Below are 22,988 nucleotides of genomic sequence, written 5' to 3'. Positions count from 1 at the left end.
GTGAAAGTGCTATAAAGGACTGGCTTGTTTCCCAGTCCTACCAGCTCTGCAGAGATGGCAGGTAAGATCAGTGCTTTTTAATTTTATATCTGTATTTGGATGATTTGATACTTCTGGCGCAGGTATTGGTGCACTCCATGGATGAGCCCAAGGAGATAAGGAGACAGAGAAGGGTGTTAGGAGCTGGTGGTCTTTCATGGTTACTTCGCTCCTGGTATGTGAAATACATTTATTTTGAGAAGCGAGAAAAGAAAGCTTTCCTGCCTCGTGTAATGTAAGATTGCAAGGAATAAGCAGCCTTCGATCCCTGTGAAGGTGGTTGAAGAATTTCCAGATTGTAAATGTAAGATAACCCGCCCCGCTGTGAGAAGTTTGTTAGTTCTTCCAAATTTTGTCAATCTTTCCTGTTCTAAACTGTTAAAACTTTGACTGAATGACCTAAAACATATCTATGTGTAACCTTTTGACTGAAGATCTCCTCGGTGTATATAACACCAATGAGAACAGATGATAGACATTTTTAGTGCTAATGTGAAAAAGGAATAGAGACAAATTTCAGGGAGCATCAAGAAGACTAACGGAGATGGTCAAAGGCTGGAGGACCAGCGCTAGGCGTAGCTGCTAGTTTTGCTCAGTAACAAGACAGAGAGGGACATGTGGGGTCTAACTGAGAAGGACCTTCTGAGAAGGACCCCCACAAAGGCAGGACACCAGGAACCAGCCCTCTTCCAAAGCGCCTTCCCAAGAGTCCCCATCACTAAAGCCTGGACTGTGGGTGGCTGCCTCCTCCTTGGCAGTTACTCAGCCCGGTTTACTGAATGTCCCACACCACAGGGACGTCCCTGTGTCCTGCCAATACCTACAGCTACAGCCCTCCCCAGCCAGAGCCCCACTTGTGGTCCTGATCAGAGGTGTGCTGTATTTTATTCCTGGATCCTGAAATAAATATTCAAAGCAAACCTGTCAATCTCTTCTGATGCTTCAGTGAAGCCCTGCCCATTCAGAAGATTTATGTTGCATTTCTCTCTAGGCGTAAAACCAAGAATTACTCTCTTAGGATCCATCATCACTCTCTGCTTTTTCGGGCCAATGGACTCCTCATTAAATAGTAAGTTTCTGTTTCTCCTTCAGCCACTCCTGTGCTTGAAAGGGCGCGAGTCAAAACTCAGTCTGAGTTCCTAGTTAGACATAGTTCCAATATAAATTTGACATAACCTGTAGACTGACCCACTAACAATGAAGTCAATTCCTAAGAAACTTGTCTAAGGAAATTGCCTGTTTAACCAACAGGTCTTCCAAGCACAAGATCATCATCTTATGACAAGGAAACTGGGTCAAAGACCATATCTTTGACTTCTATGCATTTCTCTTAACACAAGAAGAGAAATGTTCTCTTAACAAGGAAGAATAGCTTCAAAAAGAAGGGTGAAAAATAATTCCCTGAAAGCCTCCCAAAGCTGTCAGAGCCAGTTCTGTGAAATGGATAATAAGCTACTGCTTTACACTTCTTGTCCTGTGACTTTCAGGACCTCAGCAATGGGGTGAAGCAGATGAGCAAGAGAAGCACAGATAAAGGTGTCCAGGCAGCACTAAACACGCAGTGGGAACTGCGTGTGAGGTGAATCAGTGCACCTTTGCACCCAGCGATGGGGTGGGATAAGTAGCTCCTGGTGTACATTACGCAGGACCCTCAGTTTCTGCTTTTTCTTTTTTTCAGTAGAGGACTCAAAAGTGCTATCCGACTCATCTCTTCTGAGCAGCATTAGTGAAGCCAAGCAGCTGGTAGACACAGCATATTTATTTGCCCGAAAAAGGTGAGTCCTTTTTGCACGAGGGCCCCAGGATTATAAGGAAATAAGAGAAAATATACCCTTGTTTCTTCTGTTTTCCAGTGCATATTTATTACGGTGACGCCTATGTTCAAGAACTCTCCCTGTCATAGTTGGAGAGATTCTTTTGCCCAGTTTGGCTGGGTTTTGGTGTCCTGTCTCAGCCCCAGGGCCACCCTCTGCCACACGCAGCTATTGCCTCCTCACCCACACTGCCACATGGGCACCTCTCGGTAGCCCGTGGTGGTACGGGCACACCAGGCACGTGTTGAGTCCTCTCCTGGCTGCTGAAGTTCTGCCTCTCCCTGGAAGGACCACAGTCATGAGGCAGTTGCGCAGACGAGCACTCTGTCATGAATAAGCCTCAGGGGAAGCCAAACCCCAGGTGTCCCTCCATGTATTGTCCCACAAGGCTCGTTCCAGGCAGCAGGATGCTTTGGGGAGGAGTTTCTCTCCACCCACCCTATGGAAGATTTTTCATTGTGCAAGAAAGAGCCGTGGGACCCGGAAGAGATGTGATGGGACCAAGATTGTCTCTCTGTTCACAGAACGTATCTTGTGACATACGAAACGTACAATTTTATCCAGTCACAGAATAACTCAGTTTTCCACTGATATAAGCTTTTCACGTGATATAAAACATTCATTGTGACAAGGACGTAACGCAAACTTGAAGCAGGGGATCATAATGACTTGTTTGCCAAAAATCTGCCTGAGGTAATGTGCAGAGCTGGTGGGCAGCAGCTTGTCCCAGGCGAGCAGAGCCTGCTGGGGACCCAGCAGCACTGTCACGCCTCAGCACACCCAGCCCAGCATGACAGAGGCAGTCTGACTTCCGAGCAGGCGCTTCATGGGATTGTTTTTTGTTTCAGCTTAAAGAGAAAACTAGAGGAAAAGGTTGTTAACCCAGTGGATTTCCTGAAGCACTTAAAGGACCCAGTAGGAAGAACCAGATCTGCAGTCCGCGCTGCCGATTACTTGGAAACTACTTTGAAACTCCTCAAAATAAAGCTGCATCTCTCTGGGAAATGGAGATTCAATGTTACAGGTAGTGTGGTTTAGACCAAAATGGTTTACAAACAGCTAAGAGCGGGAAATCTACCACAGCAGAGTGCCAGAGAGCAGCTCTGCCGTGATCCGAATAGCTGGTGATAAAGCCCTCCCCCTTTAAGCATGCTCAGGGGCAAACCAGACCACTTGGTGGTTTAACCACCGCCTTTGGGGGTGCCCGTCTCATATCTTTGATGATAAAACCAGCCTAACAGTAAGTGTGGTAAACCTGGGACAAAACACACCGAATGCCAGGAGACTCTGACCCCTGAGAACAGAAGCCCATCTCCAACTCCTGGTCCTCACACCCTCCTGCCCAGGTTGTACCACCGCCTGCTCACAGTTTTGTTCCCAGCTTAGGGCAGAAGGTTGCTGGTGGTGATGCTCCCCAATATTCCCCTGGAAAGCCTTTCCATGCTAACCCCATTTCCCTAACCCAGAGGTGAGAGCTGATCTAAAAAAGGCTTTAGGCACCAAACTAACAATTCCAGGTGTTATATATCCACTGATATATCCACTGAGCTCTGACTCAGATGACTCAAACATTGACCGAGGATACTGAGAAGCTAAATGAAAAGGAGTAAGAGCAGATGTTATTTTGCACGGTTTCTTTTGCAGACCTACTAGACAGAGAACAGAAGGAGGTGATTTCCAAAGAAACCGGCTGTGACTACCAGATTCGTTCCATTAAATGCCCAAAGTGTGACATCTACCGAACCATCACCGGAGAGTGCAACAACAGGTAGGGTTTGTGTGTGGGCAAGGAGTGTCTCCAGTCTGTACATTGGCCCAGGATAGATGGCTTAAGGTCGCTTGTGTAAGTACCTTTCAACAGGGCAAGCAGAATGAAATGCTCATTTTAGTAGTGCCTAGAACAGATGTTTCGTTTCTACCTATGCCTGGTGGGAAAAAGATGTAATTTCTTGCAAATTTCAGATTTGAGCCCATTGCCCTCCCTATGCTGTTTTGTGTGAAGGAGAGGACGTCTCGGGTGGAGGAAGGTGAAAGGTTGAGAGGAGCAGATTTGGGGGCTGTGACGGCCAGCTTCCCACTCAGCGTGAGGCTCCAGGGAATCACCCCTCCTCTAATTCCTCTGGGTTTAGGGAGTCGCTGTGCTTCGAATGTGATAAGGGCATTGACTGTCAAATTTCGAACTTCCGTTGTCTCGGGCTGACTACACAAGCAAGATTTTTAAAACCATAGGTTTCACAAGCACTGTGAATATACGTAGGATAGGTTCACCCTATCCTACTAAGCGTTATGTCACAGAGGACTAGATTTGGTGCTCATTTAATGTAAAATATTCAGCGCTCAGCACACCTGAGTGACTACCCAAATACACACTGTGTTTTGATGCATAAGAAAGGGAAGTAAACAAGAGTTTAATTCTTGGCTCCTCTAGTAGTGTGTATCCTTAATGTGAAATAAATGAGTTCTTCAGCTTTTTGTGTGTAGCTTCCCTCCTGGTTCCAAGCCAGGATCATATATTTATATATACTTATTTATTTCCTTGTTAGCTTTTTTTTTTTTTTTTTGACCAGGAGATGGCAAAATTTCTCGCCTAATACCTGGAAGTCAAGGCTCGCTGTCCTGTTCTGCCACAGAGTTGCTGCCTGGCGAGTGGCAGACTCCAGCCCCCGAGTCTGAGCAGGACTTGCATCTCGTGTGCATCTGGCATGAAATAGATGTGCCAGATGTGAGGAAATAGCACAACTCTGCACCGCAGGAGCTCGCGCTCGCGGTGCTGGTCTGTGCCTTTGCCCACAGACCCCGGAGCCTTCAGTCCCCAAGGACACAGTGTTCAGGCTGACTTTTAGACTCAGGGTAGGGTTGTCCTTGGGCTTCCTAATTGTGTGGTCTGTCAGTGAGATAACGAGGCACTCAGAAGCGAGGGGACTCTGTGGTATATCAACATTTTTCCAAGGATCTTGCTCAGCTTGAGACAAGCACCGTGAGATAGCACTTGAACGTTTTGCAAAAATCTGCCGTCGAGGACAGTAATTGCAATCAAAACAAGAGCCACAGTGAAACTGAGCTCTTAATATTTGATGGAATTGCTTCAGCTGTGGTGTGACAATTGTTCTAGGGCATGATCGTACTTCACAGCACACTGCTGTAATTTCTGGGTATAACACTCCTTTTTCAGTAGGGGCAGGTGGTTTTATGGGTCCAGGTTTTATGGGTTTAAGAGTTTAAACACAGAAAGTTGCTGTGCACCAGCTGATACTCAGTAACTGGTTTCCTGCAAATAACCTGTGTTTCTGTGTCCCTAGGGCCACAGATCATTGGCTCAACCAGCATCATTGTTATTCCCAACAAGCATTGCTGAGTTTACCGATTCAAATTCTTTTGGGCAGTATGAGACAACATAAACAAGTGCCCACGGCTGCAGGTTGCAGTTTGTGAGGTTCTGTGTTGGACGTGGGGAAAAAAACTTGCTGAAAATGTAGCCTCAGTACGGGTCCCTGCAGAGGTGGAGGATCTTCATCCTTGGAAGCTTCCAGCCCTCAGCTGGACGAAAGCATGGCCACCCTCATCACTGGTGATGGCCCTACTGCGAGACTGATTCTGTGTGGAACAGCAGTGGGGACAGAGGTGCTACAGAGATTTAAATCCCAAACAAAATTAATATAATAGCACAAGGAATGTTTTCTTAATGTAAAAAAAAAAAAAAATTATCATTTTTCTCTGCAGTAATAATCTTGGTATTATTTACCTCTCAGTGTTTTCTGGCTATCGCCTCTTTTACCAGAGTAATCACACATGGATTGAAGGGCAGCAAAATGTTAGCCTCTACAAGCCTGTTAATTTCTGAAATAATACCGGTGTTTGCTTTTCTTCTTGTGATGCTCCAGGGAGCGTTCTTACCTGGGGTCCTCGAACCGTGCCTTTGCTCGCTGGCTGCCAGCAGCATATGAAGATGGAGTGTCTGTTCCCAGAGGAGCAAGTGAAGGAAAGCTGTACAATGGATTTCCACTCCCGCTGGTGAGAACTGTTATTCTTGTCCCGATAGCAGTAGTGGACACTGCTCTCCTTGCATCCGTCATAAGTGAAACAGTGGCAACATCTAGAGTGTAAATTACTTGATCCTTTCCTCTCAGGTGCTAGTCGGAGGCTTGTTTTCTACAACTGAGCTATGGCTTGGGATGATACTTTTTTGTTGGAGACAAAAAGGTTGTGAGAAATTCACTTAGCAAAGCATGGACAAGGTAACCTTTTCAGAAGTGTGCATCCCGAGGTCTGGTGCAGACAGTGTGCTCAGATACACCAGGATGTTTATACAGACCATAAGGCTTGGGTGTTCCTCAGCCATCTTCTTGACTTTCTGAATGTGTGCACATACATCATTTTCAGCCATAAAAGACTTTCCATGAAGCTGGGCTTGGCTGAGCAACAGTGGAGTCAAGAGGGTGCTACTTATTACACCTGTTTCGATAGAGCTGGGGCATGGCACGGGTCCGTTTAGTGCCATAATTAACCCTTATGAGCTTATCTAAGATCATCTTATGCATGGTCTCATAGTAGGTGTTATATTGAGAGGTGGAGAGAGTCATACACATTTTCGTTCTGATTTTCTGCAGGTTCGAAAAGTGTCAAATGAAATTGCTCACACGGCCAACGAGAATATCACCCAAGATCAAGAACTCTCTCTTGTCTTCACGCAGTGGGGCCAGTGGGTCGACCACGACATAGGCTTAGCCCCTTCCAGCGGTGCAGGAGCGAGCCCGGAGCTCCACTGCGATTGTGCATTCAAGCCCCCTTGCTTTCCAATCAAGGTACTGTCATGGTTTGAGGAACCCACGACAATTTACTATCGTTTAGACAATTATTCTCTCACCTGATGACCCCTCCCCACCCAGGAAGGGGAATCAGGAAAAAAGGAAACGTGAAGGCTGAAATATAAACAGATTTAATAGAATGAGACTAAATAATTCACATTAATAATACTAAACAACCAGTATTGATCCCAATACTAATATAAAATATACAAGAATTATATCAGCAGGAATCTCCGCACTCCCCGCAGGGACAGCCAATGTGGGACCCTGCGAGCACGGTGGCTGCGAGAGGAAGGGAAGGGCTCAGGGCTCCGGCACCGGGGTGAGGAGTGCTCAGTATCCCAGACATCAAGGGACAGAGAGAAAACTCCTCAGCAAACTTTCTAATTTCTATTGTATGTGCCATTCATGGTATGAAATAATCCCGTTGGCAGCTTGGGTCAAGTGCCCTGGTCTCACTCCTCCTCATGCCCACACCTGACAAGGCCTGAAATCACCGAGACCTTGAATCCCACATAGCCTAGCTGGCTATGAAGTAAATATTTTCAAGAATTCAGACACTAGAGTCTTCCAAAAGTGTGGTTTTCCCAAGCATTAGAAGAGAAATTAGTCCCTTGTCTCTCAAACCAGGACAGGTTTGGGATGCGTCCTGGTTTGGAATGACTTTCATTCCATCCCACACTATCTTAAAACAGTAAAAATAAAACCACATGACTTTTGAGGCATCACTTATGTTTGTTTGCTTTAGTTTCCCCCCGATGACCCACGGATGCTGAGGTCAAACTCCTGCATGCCGTTCATCCAGTCGGCATCTGTGTGCAATCCCAGGACCTTTACTCGCGAGCAGATCAACGCTGTCAGCTCCTTCATTGATGCCAGCACAGTGTACGGCAGCGAAGACTCTGTGGCAAAGAGTATTAGAAATCAGACAAACCCGCTGGGTTTGATGGCTGTGAACCAGAATTTTACTGATGCAGGGTTGGAATTATTGCCCTTTGAGAACACAACGAGTAGTGTTTGTGTTCTCACCAACAAGAGCCTGAACATCCCCTGCTTTAAAGCAGGTAAGTTGCATCTGTGGAGCTTTCAGTGTCCCATAAACTCAAAAAGGATCATTATGGTCAGGTGTCTGATGTCTCTTCATATGTGTATGAGGTGCTACAAGACATGATCATGCAAGGTGAAAGACAGGGGACCTTCCCTCAAGTTAAAAAAGAACAATAATTGAATAACAATTGTTTAATTAAACACAAACAATATTTTATTTTAATTTCCCCAAAGAGTTACAGCATATCATCCTCCCTTTAAAAAGCCTTTTCAAAGGTAGGAGAAATTTTCACTCGAATAACCACCAGTGTTTAAAACTTCTCAGTGACGTTTTTCCCTCTGCTACCTAGAATTCACCATTCAGTTTTCAACTCAATCAATGCTGACAATTAAACACTCTTAATCAATGTAGTTAACTCTCCCTGGTGCCACTTTCTAAATTTTTAATATTTCAAATATCCCAACCTACATCAGAAGACAAGTCTAGAAGTTTGTCTGAAATTTAAACAAACTGATGACTCAAAATGCAGATCTTTTTAAAACCGGAAGTGGTCCGTCATAGGCACAACATTAACAAAAAAAATTATAAATGTGAAGCTTGCAAAGTCAATCATAAGAATACGAGGTGTTCCCGTTGCACATTATTTTCTCGTTCCCTGCGCACGAGAAGAGCTCCTTGCTGAGTGAGGAGTTACTCGGTGCTTCTTCCGTCAGCTGTCGGAGCGTCTTCGCTGCATCCCCTCTGGTTTTCTCACCGCATCTCTGCTGAAGGCACGTTCACAGACCTCCCACAGGTGTTTACAACTTGGGTGAACTGAGACAAGTTTTCAAAACCAAACATTCACAGTGCCGGTATAAAAGGAGATGGTATCCTTGAGGTACAAAAGGAAGGCAGACATTAGATTTTCACAAAATGAGACTTTTACAGCTGGTTCACAAACATGTGTGATACAGTGTAAATTGCCCAAAGCCTCTTCTCCAATGGTTTTGGCGAAATGGTTTGGACAGAGAATGGTTTGTCTGTGTTGGGAAGAAATACCTGGTAGGAATGATGACTGCCAGGAAGCTTAACCATGAGCATTAATGCCAGTGACACTGTCAGCTGTTACTCATCTGTCCTAATACAAAACCTGCTGCTGAAATAAAAAACAGTTTACAAAATTCTTAAAATATTTTCATTTGTAGGTGACAAACGGGTAACTGAGAACCTGGGCCTTTCCTCACTGCACACTGTCTTTCTACGAGAACACAACCGCCTGGTTACAGAGCTGAGGAAATTAAATCCTCACTGGGATGGAGAAAAGCTCTACCAAGAGAGTCGGAAGATTGTCATTGCTCTAATCCAGGTACTGGTCACTGCTCACCGATTATCATCCGCATGCTTAGGAATGGTTTTTCCTCCAGGAAAAGCAGAAAAACCATTCTTTGCAGATCTAGTGGAGTTATTTACGGGAGTCAAAAATTGTGAATCGGGATGGTCCATCTGAGACAGCACAAGTACCCAGAGCATTTTTTATCCATTATTTTACCTATTTATTAATTATTTGTTATATTAAATAGTTTTAATATATTATGCCAAACATTGCTACAGCTCTTTATTCTGAGGACCTTGTGAACTCACTGCCACTGGACGGAAAGTTCAGGTTCACGCTCTTCCCTTGACGTTGGTGGCATTTCTGCTACAGCTGCTGACAACTTGCTCTGCTTTTGTGCTTTTTCAGATAATAACATACAGAGATTACCTCCCACTTCTGCTTGCGAAGGAGACCAGCAAGTGGATCCCTTTGTACAGTGGCTACAAGGAGAAAGTGGATCCCAGAGTCTCAAATGTTTTTTCCCTGGCTTTCCGATTTGGTCATACAGCAGTGCAGCCTTTTGTATCCCGCTTGGATGACAGTTTTCAGCCTTTGGGTCCAGTCTCCCATGTCCCTCTTCATTTGACCTTTTGCGCGACGTGGAGAATTATAACGGAAGGTAAGAACATGGGGCAGCCAGCAGTCCTGGTCAGGTCCTAAGCAGACACTCAGATGGAGGTCAGCCGGTAAGACGTATGAGCCGAGACTTCAAATACTGCTTTAGCTCCGTTTATTTAACTGGCCTCACACAAATTACAGTGCCTTTCAGCTCGGGGGGGGCTCACGACACGTTTACCCAAGGGGCCGTAAAACCGGTGGTCTGCCAAATATGGGGCAGTGGGACAGTCCTCCAGAATTGTCACCAAGCGCAGCCTAACGCTGGTTCTGCATTGTACCCAGGTAAAGGACCCCCGCCAAAAATTATGTGCTGTTATACCCCAGTTATTGAACATTATCAAGCACCGGCTCCTGAAGAAGGAGACACACTGGGGCGGGATTTTGCTTCAGATCATTTAGTTCTGTAGCTTCTTTTGCACAGTTTTTCAGTGTTGCCTTCCTCAGTTCGTCGCACCATAATTGCGTTCATACTCTGAACGTGTCAGTAAATAACCAGAATATGTCACAGGCAAAAACCTCCTTCTCGGGTTGCCGTGCATCTCTCAGCTCAGCGAGACCCGACAGCGTGAGCATTGCACGTCCACTCAAACAGCACAACTGCTCGTGCTGTTCCAGGAGGCATGAGACTAAAATGTCAGTCAACCAAAATTCACATCCGTCTAAGCTGTTATAGCCCCCTACAATTAGTAGGCATTGCCAGAGGGTGATGCATCCAGTCTAACTGAGATAAGACAGCATAATTTCTTCTTGGTGGTGGCCATCTCTCTTCATGAATCTAAAGGGAGTTATGGGATTCTGCACTTATACAGCCGATATCTGCAGGCAAGAATCTCTCCAAGGAAGACAAATGTCTCTTCCATAATGAGTTATTTAACTAATTACGGAAAACATGCCAAAATACACATGTGCAGCCAATTTTCCTGTGTTTTACTAATACTGTCTCCTTAATAGCTATGAAAAAGACATAGACAAACAGACATGGATTGATTCTATCATTCTGTTTAATGTTTTAACAAATATATGTCACTTAGTAGCTAATCATAAACAAAATCAATTGCAAAACCTAAACCTTGTAGAGAAGCCCATGTATCGGTACATGCTGGGGACTGCTCAGGAGAAGTTCTGCAGAAAGTGACCTGGAGGTCCAGGTGGGCAACAAGTGGATTTAGGGCTGTGGAACAGAAGGTTGAGGGATGGAGATGGGGAAGGGAGTCTAGTTACCAAGGGGAAGCCTCATCTACTGGCATACGCGGGTATGTTCATACACACTCGTATACATTGAAATGGAAATATAGAGCTAGGTGAACCCCACACAGCCCAGAGTAGAAAAGACATCTAATGCAGCACAGTTTCAGCCGCAAAAAATGGACCATCAAAGCTGGAACCTGGTATAAAAAGCCTTTTCTTGATTTGCAATGAATGCAGGTGGCATTGACCCACTGATACGGGGCATGGTCGTTGATCACGCAAAACTGATGAAACAGAATCAGCTGCTTGTTGAGGAGCTCCAGAACCACCTTTTTGAACAGACAGAGGTAATAGGTCTGGATCTAGGAGCCCTGAACCTGCAAAGGGGAAGAGACCATGGCCTTCCAGGTAAGGAGACATAAGTCCACACTTCCTGTGAACAATACTCTTTTTTATTCTGCTGTTTATGGTAGTTCCACGAAGGTACTAAAATTTTTCCATACCAATGGGAAGAAGCAGTACCTTGATTTATGGGTGAAGGATGGATAGACGTCAAGCTCAGGGTAGAAAAGGTCTCTGTATCACAAAGATCTTTTTCCGTGGGATTTAAGACAAGGACAAAAGGCTTGGAAAGCAAAGATGCTGGTTGGGATAATGTAGCAGAGGGGTAGAAACAAGGGTGTATTGCAATGGGAGAGCATGCGGGGTACAGAAGGTACAGATGCAAGGAACAAAGTTCAGCTTTCACGTGGGCCAGACAGACCATCTGTACTTTGTTCTTTGCCCATCAGTGCCTATTTTGTGCCTTCAAACAACACAGAGCTCTGAGCGGAAGTGGCTTGTACCCACAGGTATGATTGCCCCGGGGTGCTGGAGAAGAGCTGGTGCTCTTGGGTTAAGCACAACCAGTTGTTGCTCTTTTCTACGACTTTGATCCTAGAAATTTTCACCCTCAGCACTAGGTAGCTCTAACCGATGGGCTGCGATGAACCTGTAGTCACATGCAAAGACAACCCAAATTGTTAGTTTAGTGTGTGCATACAAAAAGGACTTTTGAAAATATGGCATTTGCTGTGGCTGTCCAGACAATAATGTCTTCCAGATCCTTTAGTGCCATGGGAAGAAGCAGACATTGCTCATGGGCCAAGGGGTCTGTTTAGCCCCTGAGCCGAGGCAGATGGTGGGGAGACATCGTTCCTGATGAGCTGCTGTTCCTGCTTTTGAAGGTTACAATGCCTGGAGGCGCTTCTGTGGGCTCTCCCAGCCTCAAAACCTAGATGAATTCTCTGAGGTGCTAGGCAATTCCAAACTGGCTAAGAAGTTCATGGAATTGTATGGGACACCGGACAATATTGACCTCTGGATTGGAGCAATTGCAGAACCCTTTGTTCCCCAGGGCAGAGTTGGACCCCTCCTGGCCTGCATCATTGGCACCCAGTTCAGGAACCTACGTGATGGGGACAGGTATGTAGCTCTGAGAGCAAACCTTCCCGGTGGCATTTATTATGGGAAAAAATGCCAACATTTTATGCAACACACTAATCCAGCCCATCTCCAACATGCTGGTGAGTGCTCCCAGCAAGGCTCACACCTTTATTCTAGCTCAGTTGCCAAATGGCTCTATTTTGCAGCCCATTCCTACAGACCCATGGGGTTGAGGAGCACCAGCTGCAGGCCATGGGTGATCTGCAGTAATCTTTGCCTGGGGTAACATCTGCTCTCAGAGTACAGAAGGGGAGGATCAGTCACCCCATCACAGAAGCCTGGCAGATGAGTGGCAGAATCCAGACCTGGCCACACTGGAGAAACCTCTTCTCAAAGGGGTGTGCTTGCTGCCTGATGACTCAAGGTGGATCTGAGCAGAGACTCACCTTGGTCAGACTCCCATCTTGGCAGGTAACCGGAACGAAACGCCTTCAAGGAGGCTCAAAGCTGCTTCTGAAAATATCATTGCAGATTCTGGTGGGAGAATCCGGGGGTTTTCACTCTGCAGCAGTTGCACGCACTAAGAAAAATCTCACTGTCGAGGGTGATTTGTGACAACACTCACATCAAAAAGATACCCAGGGATGTGTTCAAGGCTAACAGTTATCCTGAGAACTTCGTTGACTGCCATGAGATCGATGTGCTCGACCTCTCACCCTGGAAAGATGAGCCTGAGTGTGGCACAAAAGGTAAGCAGTTGTCTGAGGTCTGTCAAAAATAATAAATGCCCTACGAGGTCTGGCTCTTCCATACCTAAAGAAATAAAAGAATTGAGGTCATCACAGTGACTCTGCCCCCCAAAATGACTTTGACCATACATTCAGCCCCACTCAGACACCACTGAGGTTCTGTTAGCCTACCCTTCTTGCAGTCCATCACCTTCATCATCCCTTACTAGCCTGCCTCTTCCTCTTTCAACTAGGAGGGAAATTCCTGAAAATCCAGTCTGTTCTGGTCCTTGTGGACGTATCCTTCTCTAAGCGCCTTATTCCAGGACAACGGAAATCTTCCTTCACAGAAAGAGTGTCCACAGAGAAATGAATCAGAATTAGCCAACCTGCCCCAAATATTTTTCTTGGCTGCTCCAAGCCCCTGCTCTCCCCTTGCCTTCCCTAAGGCTTTAAAGCGTTTTAAGGCACATCTGGAGTTGTTTTGACACACCAGTAGTTTAACTGGCCTGTCACACCAGTAGTTTAACACACGTAGTTGGAGATTATGATGTGCCACGTCCTGAAAGACAGTAAAACAACGTCTTCATATAAGAGGTGTGGACACTAGCTGTGTCTTCCTACTGATACGCTTTTGGCAGGGGCTCTTCCAGTTGAAAATGATGTAGGGAGAACAGAGACTTGCAGAAGACAGGTATGGCCTGAGCAGAATGGACAAGGTTGAAATTTTCCTTCTGGCAACCCAGTACCCAACAATACCTGGGGATCACCTACTCTGTCCTGCAAGGCACAGACCACAACACATCTCCATGCAGCTCCTCTAGAGTTTGATAAACTGTTTGAGACAAATACTGCCATTTAAGAAAGATATTTGCACTTGCTATAAAGGATAAATTATGATGACCTCACCCCATTCTTTAGGAACGGAGCCCAGTTTATGTTCACCTTCTCTCTAAACAAATGGAGGTTTCCTGATTCCTTTTATTAACTTAGTCTCATGGTCACTGAAAACTGCTGAGCTGCTTCCTGCAGATTTTTTATCACCAGGCTGAGAGGAAGCCGAGCTGCTTTTGCATAACCCAGAGATGGTGAAATCCCAGGGTGTTAAAAAGCAACTGCTAAAAATTTAACCTTTTCAAGTGCCAAGAAATTGCCCCAGAAGCACTTGTCCAAAGAGCTGCCTGATGTTAGGTCACCGGAGGTACCTTTGGACACGGCTGGAAGTGCCACAGCGGCTCAGAGGTGGAAGGATACAGGGGTGACCTGGTACTCAGTTACGCATTCATCAGGGACTATTTTAGGCTATGGAGTCAAATATAAACGTGGGGAGAAATATTGTGTCCTGGAAAGACTTTCTGCCTCTCAGTAGCTTTTTCTGCTTCACTGACAGTTTCCAATTCTGCTCGTCAGACCAGCGTCTGAGCCACTCTTGGGAAACTGCTGCCAGTACATGATGCTCAGCTGACTGCTCTCCACCGAACCTCGGCACGCGATTCCCCGGAGGCGCTTAAGACCGCGTCCACTCTTTTATTTGCTGTACGGTGATTTTTATTTCATTCATTTGTAAAAGCCTCCAAGGACGTAACATTTCAGACAGAAGGGTAGTGACATTTTATTGTCTGTTGCCCTAAAAAAAAAGTTCAGAGGTGTGCAAGACTTGGTTAGGTGCTGGATGCTTTATGACTCTCTGAAGGCACAATCAGGACAAATCTTTTAGTCCCTATCCCCAATGGATGTCAAACCTGGAGGTTGGTGTGTTTGCATTTCAAAATAAAATTCCTTATCCCTTGTACCTCCTCAGAAATTAACACGTTCATGTAATCTTTATCAAAACTTTTCTTATCTCCTCGTTTTGCACAAGAGCGTAAACTGTTTAGGCTGTTTCTAATTAACAGTGAAATTTCAGCCTTTGGAGACACTGGAGAACGGCAGCTGCGTCTTGAAGCCTAGAGATATCTTGTATTTAAATCCTACAGTGAGTGTGTGTGTTTGGGTGTGCTGGGCAGTAATAAAATACATTATATGCACTCATCTACATTTGGCATCAATTCTGGTATGTCAAACATGTCCAAAGCATTTTGACTATGGTTCATAGCTAAACGTATCAGCATAAAAAAGCAAACCAAAAGCTGGCTGGCATGTAAACCACAGGCATTAGGGCTAAAAATTAATCATCTGGCTGGGATGATCGCTCCCAAGACCGTACCAAACATCTTTTTAAGTTTCCATCTGTCCTTGGCACAACCGGGAGGGAAGGAGGCAACTGAGAGCAAGAAGGCGGCAGACTAAGGTAGAGTCAGGAGTAAAGCTTCTGGGTAGAGTAGGTGCCTCTCTTATGAGGACTAATGAAGGTGAGGCTTGGCAAAACCCCATGGCTACAGCATCAGATGCATGTTTTGCTGTGGGAGTGTGTGATGACAAGTCCTGCCCGTCTCAGTCCAGTGCCCCGTGCTGGGGAGCCCACAGGAGGCCCGCAGGGCTGCCAGGGCCTCAGGTGAGCGATGGAGCAAGGGGACCATGCCGATCCATCAGCCCCCAGCATGCTGGGAACGGGGAAAGGCTGTGGTGACCGTGGGAAGAGGAAAGCAAGATGCCATTCTCAGACACATAGAAGACAGGGCAAAACCAGGCAATATTCAGAAATCTGGAGCTGCAGTTCCCAGAGTGTAATTTGGACTGAAATATATATATATACATATTTATAGGTTATGTTAAAAATCACAAGATTATCAGGGCATGGCAACGTTGTTAAGCAACACATTTCTGCTGTTTGCCTCTGGTTTCTGAGTCCCCAGGCATGTTCCTCTTAGACTTTCAAGATCTGCCCAACCACTGAAAGCAAAATCTTGCTTTGCTTAAAAGGAAGGCTAAGAAAAGTGAAGAAACCACCAACACCTGGAGACACATGAAAGGTCTTTAATTCCCCTCTCATGGCAGAGGTACCTCCAAAGTCCACCACACAGAAAGAGGCAGGAGACATTGCCTTTTCCTGAGTGTGCTTCCGGGGGAACGTGGCAGCCCTGAAGCCCCAGGACAGCCACTTCCCCAGGCAGGATGGTCATGGGCTCAGGGATAAATGCCTCCACCTTGTTGGTTTGGAATAGCAAAAGTTGATTATAAGAAGCTCACAGGAAGGGTCCAGCTGTGCCTCGGGTCCAGCTGGAGAAAAGTTCTCAGGGTTACGATTACAAAGAAATGTCCAGCTACCCACTGTGTGTCTGTCCGCACAGGTGGCAAAGTTCTCTGGAAGGAACATGGCAACCATTTCACCACCTCCACTTACAAGCTTTTCTTCCTCCGTGGATGTTTTGCCTGTCTCTGGTATGTCAAGGTTGCAACACATGGTTGACTCTGCTTCCAGATCTTCTTGTGGTTGCTGTGCCCTCCCCCTCAGCTGCTACACACAGCTGGAGCTGGAAGGTAGGATCACTAATGGGAAGTCCCATTCGTCATTCCTGATATCCCCTGGTAGGCAGTGAGCATGGAGTCACGGACCTGCTCGGTGAGCTTGGGAACATCGTCTGGGCCCAGGCCAATGGTCTCCACTTCTGGCAGGATCTGGATGATGCTTTTCCCTGGAAGAGCAAGACAGGAGGGTCAGAGAGGGAGGAAGGAAATATATGCATGGGGTAGAAGATCAAGAGAAGATGTAGCAGACTGACTGGTACGAAAAAAAGGAACAAGACGGAAATAAAGGGAGATGCCCTCTTTCATACACCAACGGCTGGGCAGCAACCCAGCCACGTCCCAGATGCACAGAGCAAAAACCCAAACCAGACTTTTGCTGTCCACAGAGGCCACAAACATCCTAAGTACAGAAACTGGTGAATATCTCCCCAAGTACATTTAACTCAGTGATTCATATTGAATAAATTTTCGCAGTGGAAAGACCTCAGGATCTGTGTGGATCACAGCCAAGAGAATGAGATAAATCTGTATACAGGTGTGATACAATCTGCAATACAAGACACCCAAACTGACCATGCTCTGATCTAGGCATACGAAATTCAGCAGAGTTTCTCCTTCCAGATACATGCTTTGGAATGTGAGAAATCGCACCCAAGACTCCCTGTTTAGCCAAGGCGAGTCAATAGTCCTCTTGGGAAGCACCTGAGCAACGGACTGGGGAGCTATCAACATGCTCTTCTGCCCTTGCACCCAGTAGCCCTTTTTCTGGCTAATGGAGGCAAGACAGTGCCTGCGCAGACACCCACCTAAGTATCTGGGGAGTGTCTGTGTTATTTGTTAACTGCCTTGCATGCCTTTACATGTGTTCTAGGAAATGAGATCCAGAAATGTTGCTAGAGGAGCCATGCAAGGGAGGCAAAGCAGAAGCGTAGAGAAGAGCTTCACAAAAGAAGCTGGCATGCTCCCTGCCTGCATATCTTACATACAAAGCTAGGTCTGGTGTCTGAGGAGTCTACTATGCTTCACTTGGTCCTGCAGAAGAAGCTGAGTGATGACAGGGCTGTGTGAAAAGACAGCTCTGTTGGGGTGTAACGACTTCCAGCAAGCACCAGACTTCCTCCATCCATGACAGTGTGCACACACTGGGCACAGAGTTGAGCTTTCCAGCAGCTCATCAGCATGCCCAGAGCCACTGTGGACCTGATGAGCTGTCCTGACCTGAGGAGCCGCCTCTCAGTGTGCAGAAATCTTGGCCATGTGTAGCACATCTTCAGAATCAGCCACAGCGAAACTTGCAGGTGGGAAAAGTGGGGAGGTTCAGGAAAAGCTAAATGTGTTTCTTCCTCCAGCAGTGAAGGTCCTACTTGTTTAATAGCAATTAGGAAAAGGGCTCAGGGGTCAGCTAACCACAAACTCCCAGGGTGAGGTTATTATAAAGGCAAATGTACGTGCAATTGCAAACAGTCTCTCACTAAAAGCTCAGGGAGGTTGTGGAATCTCCTTCCTTGGAGTTACTCCAAACTTGTCTGGACAAGAGCAAACTCGTCTGTCTTTGGAGTTGGCCTTGCTTAAAGCAGAAGGTTCAGCTGCTCCGGAGATCCCTCCCCACTGCGTCATTTTCCAATTTCCCAGAGGAGTGTCCTATCTCGGTTGCCCAACTGAGCAGGGGTGTGATGGGGAGGGAGCAGGCTAGCAGAGCAGGGCTGACACCCCTGCTCATGCTCCTACCAACCCCTGCGTGGGGCAATGCTTCCACTACCAAAAGCCTTTGGTGTGTGGCCAACAGAGACAGGACAGACCCAGCAGGCGAAAGATGAGTAGAAACAGACAACGCGGTGTTAAATGTTTTCACTGACTCTCTATTCCAGGTGTCTGCCTGCAAGGAATGGCTGCACCCAGGTACAAACAATGTGAGGAATGAGAATTTCACGGGTAAATCGTCCCCTCGGGAAAGAGCAGTGCTGGCCTGGGGGAGGGTGGGAAGTGGCAGAATCCCATTTTGGGGTGGCGTCAGGGAAGAAAGTGGAGGAACAGAGTGGGTTATTTTTCTCTGTTGGAATTTGAAAGATGTTTTTGTGCATTTTCCTTCTGAAGCCCATGACTTACGTCTTTTTTCCCCATAAAATTTTATCAGCTACCAGCAGAAGTGTTTGTCAACATAAATGGATGAAGCATGGGAAGAACAGGGTAACTGAGAGGAGACACGTTCTCAGCATGACTTTTGCTGAGAGCTCCGTGTTTGCTTTCGGTCCCCAACTCTCCATGCACCTGCAGATCCAAGAACAGCATGGTGGGACCAGGGCAGGACCTGCACTAGGACTCTGCTGCTTCTCCAGGTTCCCTCATATGGGTATTGGACAAGCTATGAGAACAGTCTAGACTGTGTTTTTGCCAAGAAAGGTTGGACCAGATGATCCCTGATGTCCCTTCCAACCTGATATTTTATGATTCTATGATTGAAATCCAAGGGGAGAGGCAAAAGTGGTGCCTGAAATCCCCCAATCCCTCCCTTCCTGCCCTCCTGAAAAGAGAAAAACTGAAATTTTCCTGCTGCTATCTCCACATCGCACATGGTCCTCTGCCCACCTTATGGTTCCCTCCAAGGACTGGGCTTGCACCAACCCCCAGCCCCCTCTCTGCACCATGTCATCCTTACCTGGTGTAAATCTCTTCTCCTTCTGGTTGTAGAAGTCCTGGTAGGAAGAGATCACTACAGGAATAACGGGAACCTGGAAGGGAGGCAATCAACAGTGAATCTACACATTTCCCCATTCCTCCCCTGAAATAGAACTGGTGCTCTTAGGTGAGACCTGCACCTTGCTCATAATTATCCCAGTCAGCCTCATTGTAGGCACTCAGATCACTTTTAGATCATTTAACTGTATCACACAATGTCCTCACTGTTCGTTTTTGCACTTTCATCTCTGTATTTAGGCCAACAATGCATGGATTGCCAAATCAGGATGTACAGAGGCCTGTTCAGCAGAAACTCTCCTGGGCAGGTCTAGGGCGCTTGTCAAGGTCCCCCTATTTTTTTCCCAAGCTGAGTCATGAGATTTTTCCCCTGTCCCCAGAACAGCCCCCTCCTGTGCCATCCGCAAGCTCCTGCTGGGCTCTTGGACACATGCTTGATCCAAAGGGAAGCCAGGGACCAGAAGCCACGTAGCCCTGGTTGCAGGTGGACCATGGTAGGGAAACCATGCCCCAGGGGTCAGGAGGAAGGTGGCTCTCACCTGGGCTTTCACGGCCAGCTGGAAGGCCCCACGTTTGAAGGGCAACATGGAGCCACCATGATTGCGAGTTCCTTCAGGGAAGACCAAGACGCGGAACTGCAGGAGAGAGAAGACATTGAGATAGAGGGGCCTCCAGTTACTATTCTAAACCACTGCATGGATGTACTCCCCTGGGACTGATCTGGCTGTTCCTGACTATGCAGAGACACCCAATTCCTCTGCTTCAGGCACTTTAAGGATACACAACACACTGAACCCACCGGAGATGCTCTTACTCTGTTCTGCCCAGTGCCCAGCCCAGAGACAAAGATCCATTTCCAGCTGCATCAAGGTTCATGTTTTTCAGTGGCTCCTCGCCAAAGAGTCCTCCCCACTCACATTTTCTTTGTGCAGAGAGTATGCCACCTCTGTCAAGGTAGAGATGGACTCATCCCTCTTCTTGCGGTCAATGAAGATGAGTCCTGAGAGCCAGCACGCTAGGCCAAAAGTGCCCATATATAGGATTTCCTTCTTTGCAATGGGCACACAACGACTTGGTAATATCTCCATCATCACTGGAAGGGGACAAGAAGAACAGAACAAGTTGTCATCTGCACGAAGGTTTCCTCCAGATTCTGGGCTACAGCCCTCTGCTCTGGGAGATGCCATGCCTACAGCACTTATGCAGCTTCATCGGATCAGAAACATGGTGGCACAGGGATTCTGGGGGTCTCCGGACCAACCATTCAGAGGAGGACTATTGCTGACACCAAATGAGAGCAGTTATGACACATCTGTGGTCAAACGATACTCTCATTCCCAATCTCTTGGGAAGGATGAAGCTGATTTAGGTTGAAAATACCTATTGGGCTCTAATACTCTGAAAAGCATCCCTGGCTTGGGCTTATCTGGTAATGGACCATGTAGCAGCTGCTCCTACCCTGCAGGTACTAGGGATTTTGTACTACCCTCCCCTACAGACAACTGGGGCCGGAAGCAGGATCACCACATACCCATAATGTCAAGGGAGGTCTGGTGATTCAACACGAGGACAAAAGGTTTCTTAGTCCTGAGGTTCTCCTTGCCCTTCACCACTATCTTGATTCCAAAGATGTATTTGAGAGGCAGCAATGTCATGCGTAAATACCTGTGGCAAAGGGGAGCAGACTTAAGCCAAAAAGAGATGGTGAAATTGGATAAAGGAACCAAACACCATTCTTCCAAACCAGCTCATCTCACAGAGACTGCCTCTGCAGAGCAGCCTGTTGCTCTGCACTCCTGGATTTGACGCATGACTCGGAGAAGAGCAACTAGTACATCTCTTCGGCTCATCACTTCATTAGAGAAGACAAATACAGCTGGTAGGTTTTCTTCAAGCCAGGTTGGACCAATGGCCAAACAACTGCAGCTACAGCAATTCTGTGGATCAGCCAAATATTAGATAATGCCCAAATTCATAGTGCACCTGTAATCTACCTCTCTGCCCGCCTTGCTGAATAGCGAACACAGGCTGCCGTGAACATGCCATGCACCTAACTCCTCTATTGCCCACGCTGTGGAAAGAGAGATGATTTTGCCTCTGGGTGACATTAGACTGCAATTCTGGTAGCCATATTTTAACAGATACTGGAAAAATAAAGAAAATAATAAAAGCCAGGCACAAAAGTAAAAAACTGAATATCTTAAAGTGAAAGGCTGGTGCTCAATTAAGAGATACGAACTCCCACTGCAGCATACAACGATGAGGTAGTCAATCCTGCCTCTGCAGCACTTCAGGAGGCTACAAGCACTATGCTGCTGACTAATGAAGGGTCAGCTTCTGGCCCCTACTCAACCCACCTCCCAAGTTACGAATGTCCACCGCTGCTAATCCCACATGTACACCCAGCCACGCAGCCCCCAGGTGAGTCCGGCAGCTCGTTGCAGGGGCAGTAACAGATGGGCTGCAAGGGGACGGGCTTACAGACTGCCAGACCTGGGGGCACCGGGCTGTGATTGCAGTCTTGGGGACACCAGTGGCCACACAGGCGCCAGCACTGCACCATGGTAATGTCTGCCCAAATGCATGTTCAAGTGGGCACTGGCTCCGAATAAAGTTGAGAAAGGGAAGAGCACCTTTAGAGGCTTTCCCAGCACAACTTAGGAAGGGAACAAACAGCTACATGGAGGAGAGAAATACAGCTCTGGGGACCAGATATGTGTAAGTTATTTTACCTATGCATTACATCCAGTTTGTTGGCATTACCTAGTCTGTTAAATTTATGTTATATTTTACATCGTTTCCTTCCATCATTTGTTATTCTTTCAATCCACTCACATTCGATGCTGAAACCCACGTCCCTTCTCTGAGTTGCAGAGCCTGGCAGCTCTCCACACCAATACACGAATAATTCCTCCCCACTGCAGTGCAACTCCCAGGACCCTCCAAAACAGAGCTCGCGTTGACTCTAACCATGCCCAGAGCAGAAAGAAGCCAGACAACTTACTTCATGTTTTCCACGTTACGTCCGCGAGGAATACTCAACATAATAACCAGAATGCTTAGGGTGAAGAGCCACAACTTGTAGAAGGTCATCTTGCAGAAGTATCTGAATGCAGGATTCACCTGGTAAAGGACTAGAAACATGACGAACAGAAAAGTAAAAGGGTAGTGAAGGAGCAAAAGCTCCATCCTTCCAGCTCAGAGTTAACCAGAGGAGTGTTGCACAGAGCAGTAACTGAGTCACGAGCACCCGATGTTGTGGAGCAGAGTTTAGACTCCCTTGATCAGCTACATGTGGGTGGCGCAAAGCTGGGACAAGATTTGGGAACAATGCTTCAGAAAGGCAGTGTTTGCTGCTCGGAGCTAAACTAACCATGGAAAGCCGGTTTAGCAAGGGATCTCCAGCAGCACTGTGTGTAGGAGCTGGCTGGCAAGCAGGGGCAAACACGCAATAGCAAGGCTGCCTACATGAAGGGGGTGTGTGGCTCTGGGCTGGTAGAGCCATGACTGCTTGGAGACACAGACCCGCTTTGGAGGGGCTCTGTGCATCAGAACCTTGAGACCTTCTAAGAAAATCTTTAATGGGAGGGAGCAGGTCGTGTCAGACAGCATAGACACCAGGCTATCTCATTCTCTGTGCAAACATTGAACTTCACCAACAAGAGAGCTGGCTGCAAGATGTCCAGGAAGTCAGAAGTTAGTATTAAGGAGGAGAGAAAGATAGAACCAGTGATCCAAGCAGCCAGCTCCTGCCCCATACATCTAGGCATTAGATGGACGAAGTTGAGCAGCTGGACATTTCTCAAGTAGAATGGGAAAAGTGGAAAAAGTGCCACATGTCTAGACAAAAAGATAAACAAAGCAAGA

The 22,988-nt window shown here is 46.8% G+C and overlaps 2 protein-coding genes across 2 annotated transcripts; one reads left to right on the top strand and one right to left on the bottom strand.

The window, feature by feature from the left end:
- The first annotated feature begins 1,011 nt into the window (after positions 1-1,011).
- Positions 1,012-13,392, top strand: LOC141745953 (eosinophil peroxidase-like). The gene is made up of 13 exons (XM_074593491.1): positions 1,012-1,108; positions 1,721-1,814; positions 2,702-2,877; positions 3,498-3,621; positions 5,735-5,864; positions 6,461-6,655; positions 7,407-7,722; positions 8,891-9,051; positions 9,427-9,679; positions 11,104-11,274; positions 12,093-12,330; positions 12,823-13,040; positions 13,274-13,392. The coding sequence occupies exons 1-13, from the start codon at positions 1,012-1,014 to the stop codon at positions 13,390-13,392; spliced, it is 2,292 nt and encodes a 763-aa protein (XP_074449592.1).
- A 2,527-nt stretch (positions 13,393-15,919) lies between these two features.
- LOC141746385 (1-acyl-sn-glycerol-3-phosphate acyltransferase alpha-like) lies at positions 15,920-22,354 on the bottom strand. The gene is made up of 6 exons (XM_074594763.1): positions 22,126-22,354; positions 20,653-20,786; positions 20,039-20,214; positions 19,661-19,756; positions 19,084-19,156; positions 15,920-16,594 (listed from the first exon to the last, which is right to left on the bottom strand). Exons 1-6 carry the CDS (start codon positions 22,308-22,310, stop codon positions 16,449-16,451), a joined length of 810 nt encoding a protein of 269 aa, XP_074450864.1. The 5' UTR covers positions 22,311-22,354; the 3' UTR covers positions 15,920-16,448.
- Positions 22,355-22,988: the final 634 nt, after the last annotated feature.

This window comes from Larus michahellis, chromosome 7 (genome assembly GCF_964199755.1).
Source record: "Larus michahellis chromosome 7, bLarMic1.1, whole genome shotgun sequence".
In the NCBI taxonomy this organism is placed as follows: Eukaryota; Metazoa; Chordata; class Aves; order Charadriiformes; family Laridae; genus Larus; species Larus michahellis.
This window is presented reverse-complemented; position numbering and strand designations above follow the sequence as displayed.